Raw genomic sequence first — 27,688 nt, 5'->3', positions numbered from 1 at the left:
TTACTCACGGTGGGGAATATTTGTACATATAGAAGCCGATTTGGTCGGCCAACCCATGACGTTGGACTTGTGACTGACGACATGACTGGCCAATTTCACGCCGGTTTTCCACCGATTATCTACAATACGAGGGATTCAGTTATGACAGTTTATTGACAATTTCGATATAGGCAAGCTTTCTGATTTCATTCGCGTTTTATCTGGTTGCCTAGGACATGGTGACCAGGCGAAGCGCTTCGCGGTTGATCTTAGCCTGCTTGAGCATGTGACCCTCGATGAAGATGTCCGACTCGTATTGCAGATAGTTGACGCACTTGTCCACATAGAACAGGGACTCCTCCAGTCGATCCTTGGGCGAGAGGCTCGTTTCAAGGGCTACACGACGAGTCTGTTCGGCAATTGCCGAGTGCAGCTCGAAGCAAAGCGTGCCGAGCGTGCGAACTTCGCCTGTCGAGTAAGATAACAGCAGCCACTTGAGATAACACTGCGTATACGTAATAATCGGCAATAACACTTACACGGCGTCAGCTTCTCGTACAACTCAACAAGTTCCCTGGCGAAATTGAGCTTCAGCAGCAGTTTGTCGTCCGGGATCACCATTAGCTCCTTCTGATCCTTGGCCAGCAGCTGAACGAGCAGGATTTTAATCTCACTCATGTGAAAATGCTGTGGCGGCAGCCACTTTTCGTAGTGCTTAAGGTATCTGTGAGATAAAGATTTGCTTTTGGGAGACCTTTTGTCATATTTAAGTTTACTAACTTTAATCCATTTTCAGCGTTTTTCTCCATGCTCTGGATGTCCTTGCCAGCCCGTTCCAAAATGCGTTCCACATAGTGTTTCTGGACCTGCTTGTGGCACTCGCGACAGCTAGAAGAGATTAGGAAAGCACATACATTTCAGGACGACTTGGGTGGTGGCACATGTAGACACTCACCGCCAACTGCCGTTCCAGTCGTCCGCCTTGGTGGGCAGCATCAATCCGCCGCACTGGCGATCCTCGCACTTGATAGCGCTGTAGTTGGTGTCCAACTCGGTGACATCCACACATCTCTCGCAGGCACACTTGAACAGCTTTGTCTGCATCAGATGGCGCTGGCGATCGGCGGTGCCCCACATGGCGTCCGAGTAGCAGATGCTCAGATGGGCGTTCTTCTTGATCTCGCGCGGCGCCCAGAGGATGCAGTGTCCGTTCTTGTTGAAGCTCTTGGCCAGATTGGGCAGGCAGGAGTTCTCCGTGAAGGAGGCGGTATAAAAGACCGCTACGTGAGGAGGATCAGTGGTGGGCACCTCGTGTCCATTAATTTGCAGAGCACCAACTGCTTTCATAATCTCCTCCTCGGTGAACTTCTGGGTTTTAAAAAACCTGAAAGTATTATATATATGTAACTGCCTTAAATAACCAAAAATGTAATATTGTTTAACCTGCTGAAATAATTTTATGTTATTAGATTATAATTTTGATAGCGTGCCAATCATAAATACTTATGGCCACAGACAAAAACCAGACTAACGTACTTATATCGGTGAGAGATAAGATAAGATTGTTTATGTTTATATAGATTCATTCAATTATGATGTGTGAATGTTTATGTACCCACTTTGGAATAAACTGTCCGATGCTGACCAGATCCGCCTTCCATTGGTTGGAGCCCCTTCTGGTGGACTCCAGTGACTCCAGGTCCTGGAACTTGCTGGCCTTCTCCGGACTAGTTTCGCCAATCAGCAGGCACCTTACGGTGCTCAAACAAGTGTACAGGGGATGTGGTCCACCGAACTCCTGCACATTAACCCTCTGATCCCGATCCTTGGTGAGACGGCACTCCGCCTTGTGCTCATCCAGGGACTTGCACTCCGGTCCGCACAGCGGCCAACCGCACTGTTCGCACTCGATGTGATCGTCCGGCTCGATGCCGTTTAAACAGCCCAGGCAAACGGGTGCGGAGATCTGTGCTGGTCCCCGGACCAGAGGAGCCTCCTTAAGGACTATCTCATATGGCTTAATGGTGCGGGTGGCCACCAGATGCCGGCCCAGCTGCTCATTGTGGGCGATCTGTAAGAGAAGGGTTGAGGTTATGTTGGGCCATCGGAGCCCTTTCGCTTGGATATCAGTACCGCAGTACCTTGAATGGATGACAGCTTGGCTTGTGCGCTTTCCAGTCCTGCTTCTGGTGCTGGACACTGCAGTAGGAGACCTGGTTACAGTTGGAGCACTTGTTCTTCGTCGGCTCCTCGCACACATGGCAGGGATTCATGGTGGCAAGGCAGATGTACAATCCAAAAAGAGATGGTTTTCAGTCGGGGAGAATTTCGTCCGCACTCTCATTCAGTTGCGCGATGTGCATCCACCTCCGCACGCCTCACTCAATTCCTATAAACTGGGCCAGCTGATGAGCAGAACACACACATCCCATCACATCTGCTGCCGTGCTCTACGCTCGGTCCTCTTAGAACTATTTATAGACCCTCGCTCTTGAGTGGACCAATGCTGTGCGAGGCGGGCCACCCTAACCGTAATGAAATTAAAACGCCGATTGATTTTCTTCTGTTTGTTTGAGGGCCTAGATGCACACAGAAGCGGCAGCTTGGCCAAGATTTTTACGATTTATTCACTATCGTTACACCAATTAAAGCACTCCCATACTATATACAAAATCACCATTGGCCAGTAGCTGGTATCAGATTACTGGTTAGGCGCCGGGATAGCAATACGATTAATTTATAAATACAGTTTTTACATACTTTAAATAGCCTCCACCCCAACAAAACACTGAGGTATAAAACTACTGACGTTTACGTTTACGCCTAAACTTGGATTTTGGCCTGCGTTTAGGCGTCGCTGTTTTGTGACTCTGGCCAGGGACACTAACTTCTCCATCTCCCGATCCTCCTCCTCCTCCTCCTCCTCCTCCTCCTCCTCGATCCTCAGACGCCGTCGATCAAATATCAGTCTCGTCACTCGGCCCATTGGCCTCGCGCAGGGTCACGAACTTTTGCAGCGTGACGTTCTCCTTGGTGGCAGCAGTGCTGCCGCTTTTTGAACTATTCCGCAGTTTTCCCTTGTCGCGTGACTTCTCGTGCACACCGTTCACCTGGAAATTGTCGCTTTGGAATGGTATCGAAATGGGTAAGCTGTATTCGCTCGGAAATGCAACAGTACGGTCATTGTCCGTATCCTTCTCATTTTTCTCAGACACTACGGGTTCGGAATTGCTGTGGGCATTGTAGTTTCCTACAAAATAGATAAAAAAAAGTAACATTGCAATTCCAATAAAGGTAAAGTTGTGTAAAAAAATATTCATCAATCCAATTCCCACCTTTAGCTCCAAACATCTCGGCGTACTGGTTGAACGCACTGCGATTGCGCCTGCCCTTATTTCGCATATTCAATCGCAGGGCGGACACCTTCATTTTGGACCTGCTGGGCTTGGACTTTGGACTATTTGGTCGCAGGTCCGACTCCGCCTCCGTCGGCTGACGCGTGCCGGTTAGGCTTGGACTGGGACTGGGACTGGTACTGAGACTTGGACTCGGGGTAGTGCGAATACCCAAATTGCTTTCGGTGTCGGAATGATTGTGCTGATAGCTGGCTGCCGCAATCTCCTCGTCTTCCCCTTCCAAATCCTGATCCTGATCCTCATCATCGTCGCACTCATCATCTTGGTCGATGATTTCTATTTCCTCGGCATCGTCTTCATCTGATAGGGCCTGTCGAAGTATAATTTCCGGACCACCACCATAGATGTTATGCAGGAATCGCCACAAGCGCGCATTCAGTTGGGCATAATCCGAGCCCAATCGCACGCAGCTCACAGTGGCACTTCCATTTTGGGAACCATTTTCGGTGGGAGCAGCGATGCCCTCGTTGGTGATCGGTCCCGGATCCTTGTGGGTTTTTCCGCGCGAAAACTGCTGCCAGGAGCGCAGCCATGGCATTGCGATCGCATAAATGGCGGTCGAATCAAATTCGTTCTGCAGCCCATTGTATTTTGTGAACTCGTTAAGTTCATATTGTTGACGACGGGAAAGGGTCTCCGCTGCCCGCTTGCAGATCTCGCACTCGAATATTATATTCACAGCTGGTCCGCCGCCGAAAGTCCGGTAGAGATAGTCCCATAGCGGCTGGGAAATCGGCACCGCAATCTGGCTGATTACGTCCGCCTTGGAATGCAAAATCCCGCCATGGGGGCACAGCATCTCCTGGTTGTTAATAGGTCCTGGTTCTGAAAAGGTGGCCAATCTTGAGAGCCATTCGCTGGTAATATAAAACTGAATGTCCGAATCACACAGGGGATGTGAAGTCGACAAAGTCATCGCCTCATCCCTGACTAGCTTCATCTGGGGATTGTGTTTGTGGTAAAACAGAACATACGCCTGGCAGGACTGCACCACCTCCGAAGAAACCTCCGTCACAAACTGATCATCGAACTCATACCACTTTCCGTTGAGCGCATTGCGTGCGAAACAAGTATAATGGCCACCACCCACTGTTCCATGATGGCAAATCACCGACGACAGGTTGTAAATGGCCACCTCGCTCTTGCAATCCTTGTGAATGTACGGCCGCATGTCGAAGCCCTCCAGCGGAAAGTAAACGTCCGAGGAGATTTTTGAACTATAAGAAAGATCATTGCGAAACCGCTTCAGGTGGATACACAAAACCTCTGGCAAGGTGAGGACGCGGGAGTACTTTATTCCCGTCCGAAGCTTATTGCAGCGTTCGCAGCTGAAAAGTACATACAGTGATGATTGAAACGCCTATATAGCCTAAAGGATCTTCTCACCTGTACATGTTGTCTCCCTTCAACTCATCCGCGCTGAAAAAACTGGCCATGCAGTCGTAGAGCGTCACCGAGGGTCCATAAATCCAGGAGCGCAGCATATTCCACATCCAGGACAGCCAGCCCTCGTTGGTCCTAGCGGAGGTTTCAGCGGCATTCAAACTTTGCACGCTTAAGCTATGGGTTTGGTGAAGAACGTTGAGAAAATCTCGATTGGGAATGGGCAGCGAGAGGTCCTGGAATGTTTCCTCGCGTGTGGACACACGATCGCAGGTCAAGCACTGCACCGAAGACAAAAGTTTGCCATCGAACACGTCGCTGATTATTGAGCGCGCTGCTTCTATAGGTTTCTGTTCGGCGGAGGAGGCATTTTTTTGCTGATGCTGCAAGGGTGGTTGCTGCAATTGCACCGAGTGGCCTTCTGGTAGCCCACTGTTGGAACCATTTGTCCGACAGGGCGTTACAAAGTACTCCGTCTTCAGCAGCACCTCTGCCGATCGCTCGGACATGCTGCTTTCACAGGTGTCGTACTCGCTTTCGGATGCCGGCGACAAGGATGCAGGCGCTGCCTCATCATCGTTTTCGTCATCCGTTTCGCTGGGCTGCTGCTGCTGAAGTGTTGGGTATTGCGGCTGATTCTGCGTGTGTGGCAGCATTGAGACCTGCTCTGTCAGCTCCTCGTGCAGCTGGTCCATGAAGCACCGCAAGAACTCCTGGGTATCGTGCTGCTGATAGCCCCGAAACATGGGATGAACCGTGCGAATGCCATACAGAATACCACGAGGGGCAATAAACTCTGTAAAATCTCAAACTTTAGTAGGTTTTCCGATTAAGAGATTGTGAAAGGCTGAACCTTTGGGATCATCGACATCCTGCCAGATGTCCTGCATCAAGCGGCGATAGCTCTTGGCCAGCCCGCCGGGCTTGCAGCGACGGGCGCTCTGCTCTGCTATGTACTCCACAAGGTCGCTGCAGTTGATAAAGTAGTGTGTCATCGGCGGCAAATTACTCAGTGCCTGTAGTGCCGAATTCATATAGCAGGTGTTCGCAATGTTCTGCAGGCCCACGAGTCCCGTGCCCGAGCCCTTTGCTGTGTCTGTGACCTCACTGTCACTGGTGTTCGAGTCCTCGCGGAGTGCCAGCGATTTTAACGATCCGCTGAAGAGTTTGTCGTGACATCGGCTGCTCCTTGGATCTTCCATGGCATACCCGTTCGCCAGCTGACCGAGGGAAAATCGAAAGTCATGTAATCGAGCATTAAACAATGCCTACAAAAGCGACTGTTCGCCTGGAGCGGAATTCGCCCCCCACACCTTACCTTGTGGCCCTGGTTGCTGTGTATGGTGCGGTTTCGGTGCTCTACATGTGTATTGTGCTGATTTAGGTTGGGACTCAAAGTCATTATAGTTCCCTAGCTGCCAGTATTCTGTTTTTTTATATTTTAATTGAGAATTTTGATTGGAAACGACCGCAGAAAAGGCGTTTGCGATTTAGGATGGTATTTTTGGTATTGTCCGTCAGTGTGACCGAAGCAAAAAACCGTGAGTCACGCGGATATAATTCATCTAATAGATTTAGAACGCGTATTAGAGTTGACTTAGCTTAAATTTTAAAAAGCCCACCAATCTAAGTAAAATGTATAGGTATAAATAATATGAATATACATCATAATTTTTTCCAATACGATACTTATGGTTAAGAGCATCGCTGGCGTGCCATCCCCACTCTAAGACCCTCGGCCACACTAATTTGAAACTCGGGAAAAAACGCAGAAAATAGTCGAAAATGTGTATACAAAAAGTGTAACTAAGCGTTTTCATGAGTGATAAGGGCCAAGAGTTAACTGCTAGACGTTCGAGCGGTCAGTGACAGGCCTGGTTTAGTCGTACCCAAACCGGAATGGGTGACGCCTCATAGTTTTTCCTGCATCTGCTGGCGGAGATTCGACTTCCCCCTCCGCTGTACAAGGTAAAACGGCCCTGCCTTTCCGCATTCCCTTGTGTAACAGCCCTGCTTTTGCGCTGCTCCTGTTGGGAATCGAATGTAAAAAGGACTCATTCAAATGAATCATTAATTGGGAGCAGCCGATGAGTGTGCAAGTGACTCTGTGGGATGGGCTACTGCCCAGCGCCATTCAGGCCGCTAGCTATTACATCAATATCCGTTCATGAAGCAGTATTTCGCCAGCGAAACATCCCGTGTACGAAATAATAGAACTCTATAATTATAGTTTTAGCTAATCGCGGATAGTTGTGCCTGCCCAACACGCAGGCCGTTGGAAGAGTGCCAAGGAGCCATCATGACGCTGGAGACGCAACCCGTTGGCGGGGTGAGCGACGGCAAGATCGCTGGGCTTTATGATCTGGAGGAGACACTGGGATCCGGACACTTTGCCGTCGTGAAGTTGGCCCGGCATGTGTTCACCGGTGCCAAGGTGGCGGTCAAGGTGGTGGACAAAACCAAGTTGGACGATGTGTCCAAGGCGCATCTGTTCCAGGAAGTGCGGTAAGTATCTATAGCAATCAACCCACATTTTTTTTTAATAATCCCGCCGCACATATTCTCTTAAGATGCATGAAACTGGTGCAGCACCCAAATGTTGTGCGACTGTACGAGGTTATTGATACCCAGACCAAGCTGTATTTGGTTTTGGAGCTGGGCGATGGTGGCGATCTATACGATTACATAATGAAGCACGACTCTGGGCTCAGCGAGGAACTGGCCCGAAAGTATTTCCGCCAAATCCTACGTGCTATCACGTACTGTCATCAGCTTCACGTGGTTCACAGGTGAGAGCTCGCTCCAACTGATAGTACGGCGTAATGTGTCGATCACTGATTTACGTAACATTCAATTCTCCTACAAAGGGATCTAAAGCCGGAGAACGTGGTGTTTTTCGAAAAGCTGGGCCTTGTCAAGCTCACCGACTTCGGATTTAGCAACAAGTTCTTGCCAGGCCAAAAGCTAGAAACCTTCTGCGGCAGCTTGGCCTACTCGGCCCCAGAGATCCTGCTGGGCGACTCATACGATGCGCCTGCAGTTGGTATGTAGACAACTAAAATGTCCCATAATCCTTTGCTAATCATTTTATCCGATTTGTTTAGACATTTGGTCCCTGGGAGTAATTCTGTATATGCTGGTCTGCGGTCAGGCGCCTTTCGAGAAGGCCAACGACTCGGAAACTCTGACCATGATCATGGACTGTAAGTACACGGTACCCTCGCACGTGTCCACTGATTGCCGGGACCTGATTGCCTCAATGCTGGTGCGAGATCCAAAGAAACGGGCCACTGTGGAAGAGATAGCTTCATCGGCCTGGCTAAAGCCGATCGATGAGCCCGATTCGACGACCTCCACCTCAGAGCACTTTCTGCCTTTGGTCAGCCGCGAACAGCTGGGCGAAGAGGATCACGCCTTTATCATACAAAAAATGATAAACGGAAACATTGCGTCCAAGGAAGAGATATTACAGTGAGTACAATAGAACAAATAGTAAATCAATTTTGTCTTGCTAACACCATGTGACGTCATTACAGAGCTCTTGACAAAAATAAGTACAATCATATAACAGCCACATATTTTTTGCTGGCGGAATTACGTCTGCGACGGCGGCGAGCAGAGCTGGCTCAAAAACAGAAGCTTCTCAACGATGCCAGCATTAAGTGAGTTTAAAATAACAATCAACTGTGATCCTTAATCTGTTATATGCATATTCAGAGTGGGAGATGCGAGTCGCAAGCTAGTGCCTGAGAAACCAAGTCCAACCGAAGCCCAAAAAGGAGGAGTACCCATCAGCATTAACGTGACTCCAGCAGCTCAGTTTGCCAACGACGGTGGCAAGCCGGTAAGTTAATTAGCAATTAGCAATCGATTTTAAGTGCAGTGAATCTAATTAATGCAAGTGCTTTTGACAGGACAAGCGCAGTCGCAAGTGCAGCATTGTGCGTGAGGAGGACGAAGAGGAGTCTGCCACAGAATGCTCGGCGATAGGCAATGAGTTGAAGGTAACGTCGTCGTCGCGGCGCGAGGCCTTCTCAGATTCACCCTTTAGTAGGCCAATGCATGAGCGCTCCAGCTCTGAGCCCGGAAATCAAACGAAAGGGGAACAGATAGCAAACAGCGGCGTGCCAAGCCATTCACGTACAAAGATTGTCGTCTCGGTGGATGCAACGCTGGCCCATAAGCTCAAGCAGATGGAGAAGAGTGCCAAGATCGATGAGGACACGCTGAGTGGTCTGAAGGAGCTGGAGATCGGCAAGCTCAAGCCGCTTCCTAGCAGCAGCAAGAATCCGGTGCTCACCCACCGACGCACAAAGCTGAACAAGATTCGGACGCCCTCCTGCAGCAGCTCGGAGGCCTCTGACGACGACACCAAGACACGCAACAAGAAAAAGATTAACAAATTTGTCGGCGACACGCCAGTGCGGTTTCGCATGCATCGTCGTGACTCGCATGACGACTCCAGCGACTCGCAAGATCAGCTATATCCGCCGCCCGGCTCGGCCAGCAATGCGGGTAATTTTATCTCCAAAAGTGGCTCCGTAAGCGGCAAAAAAGAGGGACAATCGCAGTATAAAGAGGTATGCATATTGTTGTATAATTACCAGTGGAACAGCTACTAAACTTATATTTATCGCTTTCAGCCAAATAACAAATCCGATGAAAATCGCAAATCTCACAGCCAAAAAAATCGGAAACAGCACAACAAGGATCATGTTGACAAGCATTCCCACGCTGAGAGGCAGCTGGCGGATGGCAGCACAGCTACAACAGGAAATTCCACGAATAGAAGGCGGCGCATTCGCGAGAGCCAGTCGCTGGACCGCATCACAGAGGCTCAGGAATACGAGATGCGGCATCGATGCTACGCGGAGAGCGAGGCAGCATCCTCGTCGTCCTCGTCCACCCAACATATCGATCAGAGATATTCTTTACTCAGCCTAAACACTAGCACATTCTCCGTTGCCGAAACCAAGGAGGAGTACGACGAGGAAGCAGACGCCACAAATGCCACGGACCAAATCATGAATACTTTGAATGCAGCCAAAGCAACGCTTCAACAAGAGCAATATTTTAATAACAATACCAATCTTAGTAGGAACTTCAATCACAATCACAACAACAATCACACCCAGAGCATCATCCACATCAGCAGCCAGAAAGCCAACGGCAAGAAGTCCAACGAAACACCAAAAGATATTTATAATCTAAACTCAATCGAGCATATCGACTTGATTTTGGAGGATAAAAGCCTTACCAAAGCAATACACGTTACCGGCTCTAAATGCTTTGTCACCATGAAGAAAATCCGACGGCTGGGAAAATATTTTCCCGTGATGAACTTCTCTTAATAGACACAGTTACTTCTTTGCAAAGTGCATTCTAAATATTAAAAGAAACTCGGTTAAGCGAACTACATAGAAAATATGCATGTATTAATTAAAACGTATAAACGTCAACGTTATCCCCCGTATATAGGAAAGCGCGCGAGAATATTTAAATTTAGTGGTAGCGTAATTGTTTTGTCTGTCGTCGTCATTACGCTTAAATTATTCTAAATATATTAATTTATGTTTAATTGTAAGTCTAATCACTCAATGCAATATTTAGTGAAAATACATTAATGCCCATATGACAATTGACTAAAAAGGTGATTTGTTTTCTTTTTAACAAATTAAGACAAATTAAAATGGAATGAAAGAGCAACTCGCACAATCTAAAATTTAAAATTCAAATATTTGCGCCCTTCCACAGTGTGTACACACCGCAAATGTAGAGTAAGTAAAGGGAATTAAGCAATAAATGTTTAACGAATTAAAAAGCTTAAAGGGTAGGTAAGCAATTATGGTTGTCACAAAGCAATTCTTATTGATTGTTCTTAATTGTAAGGAAATGTAATAAAAAAGAATAGACAATAAATATGTTTTTGTATTTTACAAAACGATGCGTGTAAAATACATTGTACCTAATGCAGGTACACAAAACCAGTACCCTTTTCAACTCTGGTCACACAGAGCACATCCCGTAAAGAGTTTTTCAGAGATGAGTTTGCGGCAGGAAAATTGAATAATTCACGGAAATAAACAAAGTAAACTAAGTGGAAACTGTAATCCTGACCAGCAATTATGTTGCGCATCTATCAAAATACTTACCGGTGAGAGACCACGCCCGCAACGCGAAAACCTTATTTTCCGGACGATTTCGTCATCGGCGAATCTCATCATCCAATGTGTTTTGCCCACAGGCGCACCGCGAAAAAAGCTGTTGTCTACTCCACCAAGGTCGCCTGCTGCAATCATTCCACGCTCTGTGGCATCACCAGCCATCCACGTCGGCCGCAGGATAGCGGGAGCTCCAATTCGAATGGCAGGCACCGTCGCCACGAGGAGTTTCTACTTGCCGGCAATCCGGCACGGGGATGGCAGATGCCTCCGCCGTCGCGTGGTTACGGGATGCTGGTGGTGCGCATACTGCGAGGAGCCCTCAAGTTGCGCTACATCGTCCTGGGCGGCGCCATCGGCGGGGGCGTGTCGCTGAGCAAAGTGAGTTTCGCAAGTTATATAACTTTTATAGAACTTGAGAGACTTGATTTGTTTTTCCCAGAAATACGAGGACTGGAAGGATGGACTGCCGGATTTTAAGTGGCTGGAGGATGCCATGCCGCAGGGCGAACGGTGGAGCCAGTTCTCGCGGAATCTCATTGAGGTGGGCTCGCTGGTGAAGAACGCCATCGAAGTTGGTGAGTGTCCATGTAGCACTACCATCCCCCTTTCAATCTCTCACTTTAAATGGTCATATACCTTGGTCAGATTCGCATTGAACTCTTCGTTTTGATTGATTGATACTGATGTTATTGGGGCGTTTGCTTGTAGATCCAAAGCTCAAACAGCTGGGCGAGGATAAGTTGTCGGAATGGCGCAACTGGTTCGACAGTCGTCTGGACGATGCCATCGAGGCTGCCGATTATCAAGGAGTTCAGATTGTCGAAAGTAGGTTACACAAATTACACAGACTCCCAACGTTGGGCCCATTTAAAGTGAGAGATCCCTGTCTACCGCACTCGAGACTTATTCCTAACATCTGTTGCAGCTAAAGATGACTTAAAGGCTAAAACAACGGTGGCCGCTTTGGGCATAACATCCGATGAGAGTCGTAAGAAGTATGGTAGGTTTTTTGCTCACCTGCCAAAAGGTATATAATATCTAATCCTTCTGTGATCCCGCAGAGAAACTGCAGAGCCAGGTCGAGACGCTGCAGACGGAGATCATGAACGTCCAGATTAAGTACCAAAAGGAGCTGGAGAAGATGGAGAAGGAGAACCGTGAGCTACGGCAGCAATACCTCATCCTCAAAACGAACAAGAAGACCACGGCAAAAAAAATCAAAAAATCATTGATCGACATGTACTCTGAGGTCCTGGATGAGCTATCCGGCTACGATACGGGCTACACCATGGCCGATCACCTTCCCCGTGTTGTGGTAGTGGGAGATCAGAGCAGCGGCAAGACCTCTGTGCTGGAATCCATTGCTAAGGCTCGCATCTTTCCCCGCGGCAGTGGAGAGATGATGACACGAGCCCCAGTCAAAGTTACTCTGGCTGAAGGACCATACCATGTGGCTCAGTTCCGTGACTCTGACCGGGAATACGATCTCACCAAGGAGTCTGATCTACAAGACCTCCGTCGGGATGTGGAGTTCCGCATGAAGGCGTCGGTGCGAGGTGGTAAGACCGTTAGCAATGAAGTCATTGCCATGACGGTCAAAGGTCCCGGTCTGCAACGCATGGTCCTAGTCGATTTGCCAGGAATAATTTCGGTGAGCAAGTCAAAACTATTAACACTGCACACATCTAATGCTGATTTCATTTTAGACCATGACCGTCGACATGGCCTCCGATACAAAAGATTCCATTCACCAGATGACCAAGCATTATATGAGCAATCCGAACGCCATCATTCTCTGCATTCAGGACGGATCTGTGGACGCTGAGCGTAGTAATGTGACAGACTTGGTCATGCAGTGCGATCCCTTGGGTCGACGCACTATTTTTGTGCTCACAAAGGTGGATCTGGCCGAGGAGCTCGCCGATCCTGATAGAATACGGAAAATCCTTTCGGGCAAACTCTTCCCCATGAAGGCTTTGGGTTACTATGCCGTCGTTACCGGTCGTGGACGAAAGGATGACAGCATAGATGCTATTCGGCAGTATGAGGAAGACTTCTTTAAGAACTCCAAGCTTTTCCAGTAAGTACAGAGATGATGTAATGCGTAAATTCCAAAGTTCACCTCTCTCCATACTTAGTCGTCGAGGGGTTATCATGCCCCATCAGGTGACCAGCCGCAATCTGAGCTTAGCGGTTTCAGATCGTTTCTGGAAGATGGTGCGGGAAACCATTGAGCAGCAGGCAGATGCATTTAAGGCGACTAGATTTAATCTGGAAACCGAATGGAAAAATAACTTCCCCAGGTTTGTAAAGATGTTTTAAAAAATATAAGAGATCTATAACATTTGAGTTATACTCCTTTAGATTGCGCGAGTCTGGCCGAGATGAGCTGTTCGACAAGGCAAAGGGCGAGATACTGGACGAGGTGGTAACGCTCTCGCAAATCTCCGCTAAGAAGTGGGACGACGCTCTGAGCACCAAGCTGTGGGAAAAGCTCTCCAACTATGTGTTTGAAAGCATCTATTTGCCCGCTGCACAGTCAGGTTCTCAAAGTAATATTTTGTAGTGCTAAGTGTAGGTTGTAAGCAGATTTCGCAGACGTCATCGATGGGGGCACGTCCATCCAATCGCCCGCCTTGTGTGCTCCGTCATTGTGTGTGTTTCTTGCAAGAAGATAGACGAGGAAGACTTGTCCTCGAACCTCACGTGTCTCTGTAAACGTCGCGTCGTTAAAATGTTTTGTTTAATTTTGCATTTATCATGGCCCGCATTCGGCGTCGAATTCCCGTGCAAGGGAATCACATGCGTTAAAGAATTTCAAACCGGTTTGCCTGATATTCCTGCAACATTTCTTGAATCACAGGTGTAAATTTAATGTGTACTCCCCGGCGGACGATTTCGAATCCCATTAACACCGTTTGCCTTTGCCCCGAAAATAGTGACTAAGCCGGGATTGTCACAGGTTCTGCGTTGCGATCATGTGCCGGAAAGTCGCTTATAACGAAGATTTACGAGCACCTGTAACGAAACCAGATTTTGGTTTATGTCCACATTATAAAAACGTATGCGATATTAGCGATTTATGGCCGAAAACCCGTTTATACCACCGCTCAGCGGGTGTTTATTTAGCATTTTATGACAGACCTGTTAATTTGCTCAATGAATTCATCCAAATCAATGTCTAATTGAATTAAATTGCAGTTATCGAGTTAGGAATCTGAATGTTTTGTCGCTTTGTTTATCATTCCCCCGTAGTTGTGTGTCTAGTTAATTTGGCTCAACTAATTTCATACGATGACTATGCTCTTTATAGATTCCTTCAACACGATGGTAGACATCAAGTTGCGCCAGTGGGCCGAGCAGGCGCTGCCCGCTAAGTCGGTGGAAGCTGGCTGGGAAGCGTTGCAACAGGAATTCATATCGCTGATGGAGCGTTCAAAGAAGGCGCAGGATCATGACGGCATCTTCGATCAGTTGAAGTCCGCGGTGGTGGATGAGGCTATTCGTCGGCACAGCTGGGAGGACAAGGCCATCGACATGCTCCGCGTTATCCAGCTGAATACGCTGGAGGATCGATTCGTGCACGACAAACAGGAGTGGGATTCGGCTGTTAAGTTCCTGGAGAGTTCGGTAAATGCCAAGCTCGTGCAGACGGAGGAGACCCTAGCACAAATGTTTGGCCCCGGCCAAATGCGACGACTTACCCACTGGCAGTACCTGACGCAGGATCAGCAGAAGAGGCGAAGCGTTAAGAACGAACTGGACAAAATACTCAAAAACGATACGGTATGGGAAGTATACCTTATATAGTTGTTCCTGACTTACTCACATTACATTATGTTGGTAGAAACATTTGCCCACCCTGACTCATGATGAACTGACTACGGTTCGCAAGAACCTTCAGCGTGATAACGTGGATGTGGACACGGACTACATAAGGCAAACGTGGTTCCCGGTCTACAGAAAGTAAGTTGTAGTGCTAAACCATCTAGGCTGCTTATCAGTAAGCACTTATGTCCTTTTTTCAGACACTTCCTGCAGCAGGCGTTACAGCGGGCAAAGGATTGCCGAAAGGCATATTACCTCTACACGCAGCAGGGAGCCGAGTGTGAGGTAAGTGAAAAGGTTTTCCCTCTTATCGGAACCAATTTAGCTAACTTACTGCCTTCTCAGATATCCTGCAGCGACGTCGTGCTCTTCTGGCGCATCCAGCAGGTGATCAAGATAACAGGCAACGCACTGAGACAGCAAGTAATCAATCGGGAGGCGCGGCGGCTGGACAAGGAGATCAAAGCGGTGCTGGACGAGTTCAGCGATGACGAGGAGAAGAAGGGTTACCTGCTCACCGGCAAGCGCGTGCTACTAGCCGAGGAGCTAAGTGAGTGTTTGCTTAATTGAATTTGGCGCCAATTTAATTGCTTTCAATTCAACAGTCAAAGTGCGGCAGATCCAAGAGAAGCTGGAGGAGTTCATCAATTCACTTAATCAGGAAAAGTAGTGTGCCATGACCAAAGACACAACACCCGAGGCGTTACTTATTTAACTTGATAGTTTAAGACCACATTTGAAATGTTTGTTCATAGTCACGCTTGAGCCCCTTAGTTAAGCATAATTTCTGCTCCGAAAGTAATAAACCAATAGATCGTTAGTTCGTATTATTGAAATCGTCTTTATTGTTTATGAAGTGTAACCTTATGTCGCATGCAATGCAATGTAAACTCATTAATTTAAATGTAATATAAATCATTCATTCTGTTTTAATGTAATTGTAGTTGATAAACGTTAACGCGAAACGCACTCATCGTGCTGAGTATGTGGCGGTCCGTGTGTGTTTCTGAATCTGTATCGTGTAATATATATATTTAAATCGGTTTGCATAAGAGCACAGCACTTTTACCAGATGCCTCATCGTGCGGTTGATTGTTTGTTTCGTTTCGTCCACGATCGGCTAATCCCGCGATGCGCCGGCATCGGTATCGAGATCGGTGGTGGGTGCATTAACCCCGACCGATCGTCTGGCCGCGTCTCTAATTGATTGATTGTTTGATTGATAAACGTATATCTAGCTAGCTATGTAACTATGTAGCTAGCTATATATGTAACATAACAAGTCCGTGATGGCGGTGCAGTACCATATCTCTTACAAGGTAAACAAATGCTCGTTCCCTATCATGTTAAATAACTCAACAAACGATTCTTAACTTGGCAGTCGACTTGTGGCCCAGCCATAGCCATGTGCTCAGCTGCTTACGTCCTATCGTAATAATATTAATAATGTGTTCGGTTCTCCTCCACGCCGATCCTCCGCTTAGCCTAGCTGCTAAATTCTATTCCCGCTATGGGCTCCTCCACTAAAGCTTATAGAAACATAATTTACACTCGCGCTCCACTCTGCTCGCATGCGTGTGATTAGGGATAGGTTTGGTTGTGGGGTATTAGGGGTGTGTGTGGTGTGTGGTAGGCACTCGATATCGCTGAAGGCACAACATTACGATTTGTCTTATCTTAAACGTATTAAGTACTCGGAACACGCTTCCGCACTCGCTTCCCTCCGAAATCGAGAGTTCGGGATATCGGGAGCTCCATCGACACGATGAGTGATTGGCAATTAATGTTGCCAATACCGAAAGGTGCTATCGGAGATAGTTGTGGCTGCGATGACAAGGTGTTCAGGCTGTCTGGCATGTCTTCATTCGCTCCGATCCAAGCAGCTCCTTAGGCCGCGGGCAGGGGGGTCAGCTTCTCGTTGCGCCGCTGCTCCCATCGGCTGACCCAGGTGAGCGGGTAGCACAGGAAGGCCGAGAGCAGGATCAGGGCACCAGCGAAGTAGAAGGCGGCGTTGTGGCTGCGTGTCATCTCATAGAGGCCACCTGTTGGATAAATGAATAAACAAATCTTTAGTTCAAGTTTCATCCGATCGCTAAGAACCTCTATAATTGGCCAAAACTATTTAGTTTATACCATTGCCACTACTGTCGGAAACTCACCTGCAATGGGACTGCCGAAAGTAGCTGCCAATCCCTGGAACAGCATCAGGAATCCGTAAGCATTGGTCAGTTTCTCCAGTCCGATCAGCTCCACGGCGATCAGGGATCGCAGGGCGGAGAAGCAGGCAATGCAGATACCGAAGAACAGGGCGAATGTCCACTGGGTGGCCGTGTCGATGACTATGCCGCTGCAGAGGGTAGCGATGCCGCCGGCGGTTAGCGCAACGTTGTTCAGCCAGAGTGGCTTTACGGCAGGGAAGGAACTAAGCGATCCGCACACGATCCTAGCAAATGTGTTTACAACGCCAATTCCGGAGAGCACTCCATAGGCCGCCTGTTCATCCATACCCGCTGCCTTGGCGCGATCCACCAGGAAGGTAAAGGGCACGAAGAAGCCCATCATGGTGAGGAAGCCGCTGAAAGCCAGGCACATGAAGGCGGGCGACTTGAGCAGCGTGGTGTCCAACATGGTGGATAAGGTGCGACGCACTGCCTCCGGGCAGATGCGGCATCCCTTCTGCCGATCCTCCAGCATGTCCTGCTTGGTCGGCAGACGCGTCACAGACATGTGGTAGGCCAGCGAGGTCTGCGATTGGTATTGGGGAATCCTGGTCAGAGATCCAGAGAAGAAGATATCGTCTCGGTACATTGGTCTGGATGAGGAGTGCGACTGTCCATGGTGAGCCTCGTGAGCTGCAGCGGCGGATCGCTTGCCAATATCCTGAGGTCTGCGTCCGGATACGGTGTGACGGCGTGCCTGGATAGTCACTGGCTTGGCCTCCGTCTCCAACAGGTTATCGTTTTCGGCCTCCTCCTCGTTCTCACCCACGGTGGTCAGTTCCTTGTGCAGATTGAAGGTAAGCTGTTGGGGATCTCCGTTGGGCGTGGTGGGCTGCGACTTCCTCAGCTGCTTCAACTCTGTGCCCTTGCTGCCCTGGGCCGTGCCAGATGGTCGGCGCTCCAGGTTCATGCCCTTAAAGATCTCCTGGGCGGTGGGATAATGGTTACGCTGGGAGGCACCCATATACGTGTTGTGTGCCGAGTTGGGCATCGAGTAGGCGAAACGACCTTCGGGCAGGGGCTTGGTGAAGGCCGCCTGGTGGAGTTGAGGCGTGGGGGCCACTGTATTGCCATGACCATTCAACTTCTTCTTCTCCTGCTCGTCACCCTCCTCGTTGGTCACAGACAGCGTAATGGGTTGGATGGGTCGGAAGGCCAGGCCAAAAAGGGCACAGGACAACACGATGATGCCCTGAATGCCCAGTGTATAACGCCAGCCGGACTTCAGCAGGACTTTGGTAAGTGGGGCGAAGACAAAGGTGCCAACTCCGGAACCGCACATCGCAACTCCGGTGGCCAGGGCACGCCACTTCTCAAAGTAGAATCCAATGATCACCACAGCGGGTATGTACACCATACAGAATCCAATGCCTCCGAGCACGCCGTAGATTAGGAACAGGTACTCCACACTGGTGGCTAAGCACGAGAGTCCGAAGCAGATGGCTGCGAATATGGCTCCGGTGATCGTAACCGGACGGAAGCCAAACCGATTGGCCATGGCACTAACAAAGGGTCCCGCCATCAAGTAGCATCCACTGAGCAGCGAGGATACGAACGCCACGTAGGCCTTGCTCACACCGAACTCTTTTATCAGATCCTCCTGAATGAGTCCGGAGCAGAAGACGATGCCGTCAATGACCGTGCAGCAGAGGAAGGAGGCGATCATCACCACCCAGGCCCATCCGCTGTCCGGAGGCACGACAACGGCTGCCTCCTCGATTTCCTCCTCGCTCTCATTCTCCTCCTTAATGTTCTCCGGCTGCTTGGACACCAGGCCTTTGGATGCCAGCTCGTCCTGCGACTTCGTCTGTTGCGTGGCCATTTTCTGGAAGAAAGATTGGGGTAAGAATGAATCAGTATCAACGCACCCAGGCAAGATCGGTTCGTGTGTGTGTGTTACGCAAGTGTTTACCCAGATTGGCCTTCAGATTGCGTATACGCCCCCACGACTCCCTTCGTTTTGCATGGATAAGTCTATTTTTGTATGTCACGTGCCTCGATTGTCGCAAAATTAAGCATACCACTGCACCTGTACTGACACTATGTAGGTCAAAATAATAGGACCAGTTTGGGTACTTAAGAAGGATGAAGTCTAAGATCAATTGATAAAGGTAAATGGCAATTGATTGATCCTTACGATCTACAAGTTTGTAACACTTTTATTATTCTTACGTATCAATTAACAGCAGACAGGCAGTAAAATATGTTGCTCAATTGATCAGATTAAGTAATCGCATTTAAAGTTTACCCGTTTCTTCACTACAAACAAGTGTTCATTGCCTTATAAACAGATTAAGTAAATATATTGCAAGTGATTTCACAATCTGATATGAGATTTTGAGATCCAGCACTACGAATCTTCCCCCGACTATACAAATGTATCTCTGTATCTGTGGGATATCTGCAAAAGGTGCGTGGTGCGAAAGGCTTTGCGCTGTTTATCACATCGACGTCAATCGGCAGATGGCACTGACAGGGGGGCGTTGATCAGTGGGTGGTGGGCGGTGGGTGGTGTGTGTTTTGGTGTTTTTTTGGGGGTGGTGCTTCAGTGGGTGTTGGTGGATTGTCAAACGTCAGACATGGCCAATGCCAGGGCCATTAGTGCGTCAACGATTGTCTTGGTCGAGGCAGAGGCACAGGCACAAATACCAAATGGAATTTGCAATTATGTATCCCACCAAATGGTTCTTTCATTTGCCCGAGGAGCAGTCGGTCTTTCGACAGATACAACTCAATATGCCAGGCACAGCGGTACGAAAAAATGTTCTGTGGATTTTGGGCTTTTTTTTTTCTTCTGTTGATTGCTTTTCTTGTTTGTCCACATCTTTCGGCTAACAAACTCTTGGCCTTGGCGCTGCTGCCATTGTTGCCTTTATCTAATCTGATCTGCCGAGGGGCAATTCGCCATTGAGTTAACAAACACACGACCACAGCCGGAGCGGATGCTTACATGGACCCTGGGTATCCAAAACCCCTCATAAACACCCGAGTCAAGATGAGCTGTCGTCTTTTGTAACCACAACGAAAGCCAATCTTCCACAATATCACCACTAGGATCTCGTGCAAATAGTCTCAGACAATCTGAGATAATAAGCCTCGTATCTCACTGCAAATTGCAGGGATTTACGGTCGCCGAGATTTCATCGGTTGAGATATAGCCGGATAACTGACTGATAATCGCTGGCTGCTGATATCCCAGCCTTTTCAGGCTGCATTCCATAAATTAATTGATTATTTCGCCAGATTTTTTGCGGCTTATCATGTCGGATTTTCGCAGCCCGGCAACGGCTTAACCGTATCCGTAGCACCTCACTGCTTATGGCCACCAGATACGGGGCTTTCGTACCTAGCAACCGTAGTAGTGAATCCAACTCCACGACCACCTCCAGCACCACGTGACAGGGCCAAGTTTGATAATTTCATTTCCTTTATGACCGAAATTTCGGCCATATCATTGACCATGCGAATTTATGGGATCCCATAAAGACCGAGCGTCCCGATAGTACTCGTACAAGGGTCTGGCTGTGCTGGCATTTTGTTTATTGAGCAATCGAAAGTGTTGCGACAACCATCCTCGAGCCAATCCAAACACAATAACATAATACTGGCCGTACGCCCCCTTCTCGACTCGCGCTCGTATTTCAGATTTTGTTTTCATTTTCATGCCCAAATGACCACGTTGGCGGCAGGGGGAAGTGCTCCAAAGTGGGTCTGCCACTGCGACTACGACTGGCATCCAAAGAATCAAGAATCGAGAATCAAGAACCGAGAACCGAGAAGTGGCAACCGAACCGGACATCGGGCACCCATCCATCGAGGGAAACCCGGCAAGTGCCTTCGCGTAACTGACTTGCAACAGCAACAGAAGTATAAATAGACATTAGCGTTTACTTGTTGCCCCGATCCCATATTGTGGCCAGCATATCGAAAGCGAAGACATCTTAGGGGGCTACAAATTGGCCAGAGGACGCACCCAGCTAGCTAGGCTCTTGGATAACTCCGCTCGTGGGCCTTGTTAACTATCCTAATGGGTTTGTTGGCTTGAAGCGAATTTCAGATACTAAGATGTAAGTGTACATGTACTATTGGACTATAAAGAACATATTATTTTATAGCTCCGAAGCAGACAATAAACCAAAGTTCTTATCAAAGGTATTAAACCATTGCTTTATCAACTTTACAACTAATATTTATAAGTATCCATCAGGGGTATTCTTAATACCCATAGATTTAACATTATAATTGCATCCCAATAGCTTCATTAAGTTGCATGAAACCCTTCTATTTCTTAATATAATATCTTTAAGCTTATTTAGCTGATATTGCGTAAGAGTATCTCAACTTTTGCGCTGAGAAAATCCAACTTAAACGCTCTCCGTTCTGTTTGTTTCCCGGTGGGTTTGGCTCCACAAGCGGCGGATAATGTGACAAGGTGGCTCCTGCGGCCTCCGTGCCCTTCTTATCCGACCTCCTCCCGCGCTTTTGGTAAGCTAATCCCGCTGCGAGCAAACAGCCCACGTCTCCCACAACCAACCTCCAGCCATCATTCAATCATTTTTTGTTGTAGGAAAGGCAAGGGAGCCGGAGGTCGCAAACACTTGTCAGTGCCAATTGTGAGCGTTGACAGCGCTTAAATTGATGCCCGTCGATTGAATTAATAAATGTTATAGGTAAACACATATGGCCAGAATAGGACGGACACTTAAGTGGGCATTCCGAGGAGTCGAGAGAAGCAACCCGGCCAGACGAAAACTCAGACGCGGTCGCAGACGGCGAGTTCTGAAGATGTTTTCCTGCCGGCCGACGGTTTTCCTTAATCGTGCACATGTATCTACAAGTATTTGTATCTCTATCTGCAGTCCGTCTCCCTCGGTTTTTTGTGTGTGCTGCACACATATGTCGCATGTAGTACATGGCTCTGTTATTTATAACATGCAACTGTAGGCGTCCGGTTCTTGGTCTTCTTCCTCCGGGCGTCCTTCTCTGGGCCCCCACTTCCCATTCCGATGCCCAATTCCCATTCCCACAGTCACTCCCAATCCGCCACTCTTCGTGCGTGCGGACCCATTTAGATAGTTGGTTATATCATGGTATCGGTATCTCGGCTCGGACAGGTTCCGAGTGCCGTATCTCAGCGCCGCAATTTGTAGGTACAAGTGAAGCAATCGTTAAACGACTTTATGCTCAAAATATTAATTAGCTAAGCCGGCCCCAAAATGGAGCGAGTGCCCTAGAAGGCCAGTCTGGCGAAGAGGTTTCCGTGGAAACGATCATTCAGGCCTTGAAAACCACGAATAAAGGATGCTCTACCAAAACTATATGCGATAAGTTAAATGTATTGGGATCAACAAACAACACAAAGTTTTTGGAATTTCATATTAACTTTTTTACTTACGAAGTAAGTTACCTTATCTTTTTTGTATTTTCTTTTTTAAGTAATAATTTGTTTGTTCTGGAACAAACTGGAACTTCTATTCTCAAGAAAATCATAAAAGAACTAGCGAAAAGTTATTTTTATATTAATTATTAAAGTATTAAAAAAAAAATCATGCCTTAGTCATGTGTTGATAAGCACATGTTAAATTTTAAATTATGATGAATGATTAAATAGTTTTACGAAAGCAACTTTTTGGAAAGCAACTTTCTGATAAAAAAAAATACATAAAAATATCCCAAAAAGAACATAAATTTTTCTGGAAAAGTAATTACATATGATAGTTTGAAATGGAAATGAAAGACAGCTGCGGAATGAGTAAAGACCCCTGCCCTGCACAAAATCAGCCGGAAGATCCAAAAATATATCGTCACAAAATCATGTGGATGGCTTTCTCCGGAGATCCGCGGATGATCTCCACTCTGCACGACTCCACGCGCGTGTCGCCACTTCAAGTTGGCCCCATTCCGGGGATCGGGATGGCGAAGACCCGAGGGCAGCTGTCACCTCAAGTTCATCGCTCGCCCGCTCACCCGGAGTCCAGTACGAGTATTACGCACGTTGCGGAGTAATCCGAAGAGCACTACGATATGGATGTGTTTTGAAGGAAGTATCTTTCCGTCGGCACGATCGTCTGACACAATTAGCAATCTCATGCGGGACACTATCGGCAGTTCAGCTGCTTCTTGAGTTTCCATGGTGCTATTGGTGTTGACTGTTGACCAAAGACCACTATCGTCGCATCGGCATGAACAAAGGCGGCGACAATTAGTGGAGCGATCAATGGTCGATGGGGTTGGGGTCTGTGCTCCGGGCTCCTCTCTTTTTTGTCGGAAGTAGAGCATGGATTCATAATCAATTAACATGTTCAAATCATGGAAAATAAGTGCAAGTAGCGCAATTATTTCTAATTGAAAATCGAGAGCGTTCGAGTGGACAAAAGATTTCGTGATTTGAGCGTTAGCTTCTGGCGCTATTTAAATGTTTATTTATTGGGTTATCTTGCACGTGGCTGCGTCAGTCATTTCCCGATGTCATTGCCTCATGACGCAGCCCAGTTTCCACAGCCACATCCCATCTCTCCGTTTCGGGCACTGTTTCCAAACCCAATCCGAATACAAATCTCAATACGATTCCGATTCCGATTTCGATTCCGATTCGACCCCGAAACGAGCTGCTAAGCAAAACTGATACGAATCCCACCCGGTTTCGATGCAATCCATCCATTTCGACCCCGACATTGGCGCCAAAATGCAGTTGCTGTTTTTGTTTTCGACAACTGATCTGATCTGATAAGCAGCAAATCAAGGAAACAAACAAACTGCAACTGCAGTCTAAAATTGGCTTAATCTGCTGTAAATATTTACACACCGATTAACGATCCGTGTTAAGGGAAAATTTCCACAGCTCGCCGTTTGAGTTTCGAGATTGGAGATTGGAGTCTCGAGATTTTCGATTCTGTCTGCGGATTTTCCAATCCACCAATTCTGCTGGCCACACGCAAGCCCATTCGACCATTACGAAGAATGAGAAATCCCAGCCGCGAGAATTCTTCCACCCAGTCTTTGAGAAAAGAAACCCCAACTATTTGGCAATGGTTGGGGCCATTGTAAATGCAGAAAACATGTTTGCTGGCTGAAAATGTGAATTTGAGATTTCTAATTTATTTTTTGTGCAACTAAAACGCCTAATTAAACGAAAATTATCGAAAAGCCAGTCTCTTAATGCCTCTGACTCAGTTTCAGATTAAAATTCAGATTGATTAATTGCCAAGGCAGGGCAATTAATGGTGGAGTGGGGCAAATTGGGTCATTGGCATCTTGCAGTTCTAATGCTTCCAACTCGCGTCACGGCCCATTGATATGAATATGGATGGATGTGTGCTGTGTGTGACTTAGGTTACTCTTTTCAGAACGCGGTGGGATTTTCGATTTCGATATCTCTTGGTCTTGGACGACCGACTGGTCGGACAGCTCGACAGCTGTGGGTTATGCCATTAACACTTGGCTTGCGGCTTGTTTTGTTTGTTTTTTACCGGCAACCGGTTGGAAGATAAAACGCAACAAAAGCCACGCGCAGCTACCCAAAAAGCGAGCCTTGGGCAAATGCCAAAAAATCGCTCAGTGAGTCACCCGTCGATTGGCGAAAGGCGTGTCCAAATCGAATCGGATCGGATGTATCTGTTCCAATCAACTTGGATCGAAGTTAAAGCCAGGCTTAGCTACCCGCTCGATTTGCATTGCTGGTCATAATTAATGTGGCGATAATGATGGCAAGAGTAGTTCAAAACCTAGCTGCATTTGCATAGGTAGCAGGTACAGAAAGATACTAAAGTATCTGTCAGATACTCTGCAAGCTTAAACTTAAAATGTGTCTGTTACTTTTGTAGTTTTATTAAAGCCATTTAATTTAGCTTAAAAAGAAAACTATAAATTGTGCAAAATTGTCTACTCAACATCATTTAGGACATATCCTTTGGATAGCTTCTACCAACTGAAGTTGGCTTGGAATCTCTCAAAGCGAAGCGAACCCTCCACACATCCATCACCAGTTAAGATCACGTTTTTTGAGCGGTCCCCGAGTGAAACTGGTGCTGGCGAGCAGCCACATAGGCTTAGTTAGTATCGATCTAACGTAAGCTCATTTCGTTCTTTGTTCAAGTTCAGGGGGGAGAGCCCCAACAAAGCAACAAAGACGGCTGCAAATTGCGACTCGAAAGCCGTTTGGCGCTGCCTTCTTTCTTTTTTTTTTTCCTGGTATTGCCAGCCTTCCCGGTTCTCTTCCCTTTTTGGCCACCAAGATGAAAAGCGAGGCACAGCCAAGTGGGAACATGGTTAATTTTTCAAACCACCGCGCGCACTTTTGCCGCATGTCGCTCCTGCTGCGTTGAGTTTTGTGTTGCGTTTCAACGTTTTTCGTCGTGGTCTTGTGTGTCTGTTTTTTTTGGCCAAAACCCGTTTTGAGCCAACTTTGGTGGAGAGTGAGAACTTTGGGTTCTTGGCAGTTGGCTTACCTATATGTTGCCGATGTCTCGTTGTCGGGGTGTCGCTGCTGTCGCTGCTGTCGATGTTGCCGCTGTTGATGTTGCTGCTGCGCTGTTGCAGATGCGTCTCGTGTTTGGCTGGCGTTTTGTTCAGCTTATTTTGGTGGCAAGTGCTGCTCTTATTTTTGGCGCGCTGCAAAGAATTTGATGTGGTTTTGGTTTTGGTTTTGGCTTGGATTTGGTTTGGTTTGGTCTTCGTTTGTTTTCGTGTGAGAAAAGCGAAAGCAATCGAACGCGTACGCCGGACACAGTAAAAGCGAAAGTTAAAAAGTCAACGGCGATGGCAAGAGCGACGAGGAAGGAGGAAGTGGAAGTGGAAGCGGGATCGTCGTGAAGCGAAACAACACGCTTAAAAATACTTCTAGCATATATTTATCAGTATCTGATTGTACATATGTTTATATAGTTTGGGGCCCGAGCGGATCGCAACGGATCGGATCGGTACGGTATGGAGCAAAGCAGCGTATATATACACATACATATGTATATGTATATGTATATATGGGGAGCATATAAAAAAGTGCGCGCGACTATAGTTCGTTCCTGCGCCGATGTTGCCTATATTGCCATTGCTTTCTTCGCGTTTCGGGAATACTTTTCGTTTCGTTTCGTTACGTTACGATTCTTTTCAATTCGATTGGATTCGTTTTGGAGCTGCGTGCTGTGTTTGGTTTAGTTTACTTTATTCTGGTCTTGTTCCTGCTGTTCGTTTTCGAATCGAATCGAATCGAATACAACACTCGGCTGCGGTTTCCGCTGAGGACGCCTGATCGCAATTGCCGCATGTACGATGCGAACGACGCGGCGGACTAAAGATAACTAAGGGAAATCAGAATGTGTTGGCAGTATAAACCGCGCGGCAGAAAGCAGCACGACAGCCGCAGTAGCAGCAGCAGCAGCGGCAGCAGCACCACCAACAACAACACGTTCTAGCAGTGTGCGTGAGTATCTGTGTGAGCGCAACTACCAATGTGTTTGTGAGTTGCTTTTCGGATTGTTGGTTACATGGAGTGCGTTCTGAATGAAAGCACTAGGATCTAATCCCAACTAATCCCATCTGATCGGTTTCTTGGTGTCTGAGACCCCCAACTCCACACTACGGAATGGTCGACGGATGCAGTTGGAGCAATGAAAGCAACGAGAGCTGCCGGCATCGATAGCAACTCTCAGTTGAAATGGCCCGAGAACACTGTGTCGTATACGCAATGCCGAGCAGCCACTAGTTGCTGGTGTTGTGATGATGATGGAGGTGCTATTTGGTATGGATGTGACTGTTGACTTTGCCTCCGTTTCGATTTGAGTTTTTGGGTGTGTTTGCTGAGGCGGTTCTCTTTCATTTTTTGGGACTTTTTCCGGAGAAGAAACAACACATATACTCACTTGTATATCGTGTTCCTGAACAACAATATCTATAGTTTTGGTTAGCTGCTCGTGTGTTTGCCCTCGTGCTGTGGCCATTTCTATTGGTGTGTGTGGTGCGCGGAGGGTTTTTGGCTTTTTCCACCAGAGATAAACTCAAAAATGTGAATGGGAGCTCATTCACCGGGTTTTCGGGGAGTTCGGGAATTATGTATGTTTGCTCATCAGCAGGTTACCAGCTTTCTGCTTGCTAATGGCCCAACAACAAACAGTCGGACATTTCGAAATTGTTTCCAGAAATTATGAAATCGGAGCAGCGTCGAAAAAAGCAGATAGATAAACCCGGTACTATTGTAATTAGTAGTCCAAAAAAAAAACGAAAGTCAGGCACTGCTTCGCATTCATTTGAAGGGCCATGAACTGTGAGCACTTGAAGAGTGCTAATTGATTAAGGCAAAAGCAAGTGAACCGCGATTTGCAGACCCATCGGGATTACGCCTTTATCAGTCTGGCGTTTATCCGGTTGCGGTGGCATTATCTTCCGGGCAACTCTCGAACTTTGTTCCCTTTTGCTTCCTGGGCAACTTTATTAATGAATTAATTCTAGTACATTCCGACCATGGATATTCGATATCGTTCCGGGTCAATTCCGCTTTTAGTTTCGTTTCTATCGCATCGACCAATCAGCGGGCCGTGCGCCGAATTTCAGTTTTTGATTGATAAGACGCTCCGCCGTACCCTCGAAAACCCCTTGTGCAGTGATAAGCGCCGAAATTTATATGACCATGGGTGGCACGTCATAAACATATATTAGATTAGAGAAATTAAATTCTTCTTTCAGCGCCAACGGCCAGCCAACATCT

The 27,688-nt window shown here is 47.5% G+C and overlaps 5 protein-coding genes across 8 annotated transcripts; 2 read left to right on the top strand and 3 right to left on the bottom strand.

The window, feature by feature from the left end:
* Nucleotides 1–134: 134 nt before the first annotated feature.
* Nucleotides 135–2,471, bottom strand: LOC6734453 (SET domain-containing protein SmydA-8). Its single transcript, XM_016168076.1, has 6 exons — nucleotides 2,121–2,471; nucleotides 1,599–2,050; nucleotides 935–1,363; nucleotides 760–867; nucleotides 519–703; nucleotides 135–447 (listed from the first exon to the last, which is right to left on the bottom strand). The coding sequence occupies exons 1-6, from the start codon at nucleotides 2,250–2,252 to the stop codon at nucleotides 209–211; spliced, it is 1,545 nt and encodes a 514-aa protein (XP_016027578.1). The 5' UTR covers nucleotides 2,253–2,471; the 3' UTR covers nucleotides 135–208.
* Nucleotides 2,472–2,535: 64 nt separating this feature from the next.
* LOC27208267 (ubiquitin carboxyl-terminal hydrolase 20) lies at nucleotides 2,536–6,309 on the bottom strand. The gene is made up of 5 exons (XM_016183859.3): nucleotides 6,097–6,309; nucleotides 5,632–5,998; nucleotides 4,782–5,574; nucleotides 3,315–4,723; nucleotides 2,536–3,229 (listed from the first exon to the last, which is right to left on the bottom strand). The coding sequence occupies exons 1-5, from the start codon at nucleotides 6,178–6,180 to the stop codon at nucleotides 2,937–2,939; spliced, it is 2,946 nt and encodes a 981-aa protein (XP_016027577.1). The 5' UTR covers nucleotides 6,181–6,309; the 3' UTR covers nucleotides 2,536–2,936.
* Nucleotides 6,310–6,488: 179 nt separating this feature from the next.
* Nucleotides 6,489–10,427, top strand: LOC6734452 (SNF-related serine/threonine-protein kinase). Its single transcript, XM_016182017.3, has 9 exons — nucleotides 6,489–6,746; nucleotides 7,009–7,283; nucleotides 7,349–7,567; nucleotides 7,646–7,821; nucleotides 7,883–8,249; nucleotides 8,315–8,440; nucleotides 8,496–8,622; nucleotides 8,693–9,358; nucleotides 9,422–10,427. The coding sequence occupies exons 2-9, from the start codon at nucleotides 7,078–7,080 to the stop codon at nucleotides 10,127–10,129; spliced, it is 2,595 nt and encodes an 864-aa protein (XP_016027576.1). The 5' UTR covers nucleotides 6,489–6,746; nucleotides 7,009–7,077; the 3' UTR covers nucleotides 10,130–10,427.
* A 343-nt stretch (nucleotides 10,428–10,770) lies between these two features.
* LOC6734451 (dynamin-like 120 kDa protein, mitochondrial) lies at nucleotides 10,771–15,606 on the top strand. 4 transcript variants are annotated; one of them, XM_016182018.3, is made up of 14 exons: nucleotides 10,771–10,932; nucleotides 11,023–11,320; nucleotides 11,382–11,517; nucleotides 11,651–11,767; nucleotides 11,868–11,942; nucleotides 12,004–12,593; nucleotides 12,649–13,022; nucleotides 13,081–13,245; nucleotides 13,307–13,485; nucleotides 14,256–14,728; nucleotides 14,790–14,908; nucleotides 14,971–15,055; nucleotides 15,116–15,320; nucleotides 15,376–15,606. In XM_016182018.3, exons 1-14 carry the CDS (start codon nucleotides 10,904–10,906, stop codon nucleotides 15,438–15,440), a joined length of 2,910 nt encoding a protein of 969 aa, XP_016027573.1. In that variant the 5' UTR covers nucleotides 10,771–10,903; the 3' UTR covers nucleotides 15,441–15,606. The 4 variants fall into 4 exon arrangements, with proteins under 4 accessions (XP_016027573.1, XP_002081470.1, XP_016027574.1 ...); XM_002081434.4 differs by having other exon boundaries at nucleotides 13,307–13,494; XM_016182019.3 differs by lacking the exon at nucleotides 11,651–11,767.
* Nucleotides 15,588–26,320, bottom strand: LOC6734449 (monocarboxylate transporter 3). The gene is made up of 4 exons (XM_016168075.3): nucleotides 26,148–26,320; nucleotides 25,437–25,599; nucleotides 16,930–18,814; nucleotides 15,588–16,812 (listed from the first exon to the last, which is right to left on the bottom strand). Exons 3-4 carry the CDS (start codon nucleotides 18,809–18,811, stop codon nucleotides 16,658–16,660), a joined length of 2,037 nt encoding a protein of 678 aa, XP_016027572.1. The 5' UTR covers nucleotides 18,812–18,814; nucleotides 25,437–25,599; nucleotides 26,148–26,320; the 3' UTR covers nucleotides 15,588–16,657.
* Between the last annotated feature and the right edge of the window lie 1,368 nt (nucleotides 26,321–27,688).

This window comes from Drosophila simulans, chromosome 2R (genome assembly GCF_016746395.2).
Source record: "Drosophila simulans strain w501 chromosome 2R, Prin_Dsim_3.1, whole genome shotgun sequence".
NCBI classification, from domain to species: domain Eukaryota; kingdom Metazoa; phylum Arthropoda; class Insecta; order Diptera; family Drosophilidae; genus Drosophila; species Drosophila simulans.
The sequence above is the reverse complement of the archived record's forward strand: the minus strand, read 5'-3'. Positions and strand labels throughout refer to the sequence as shown.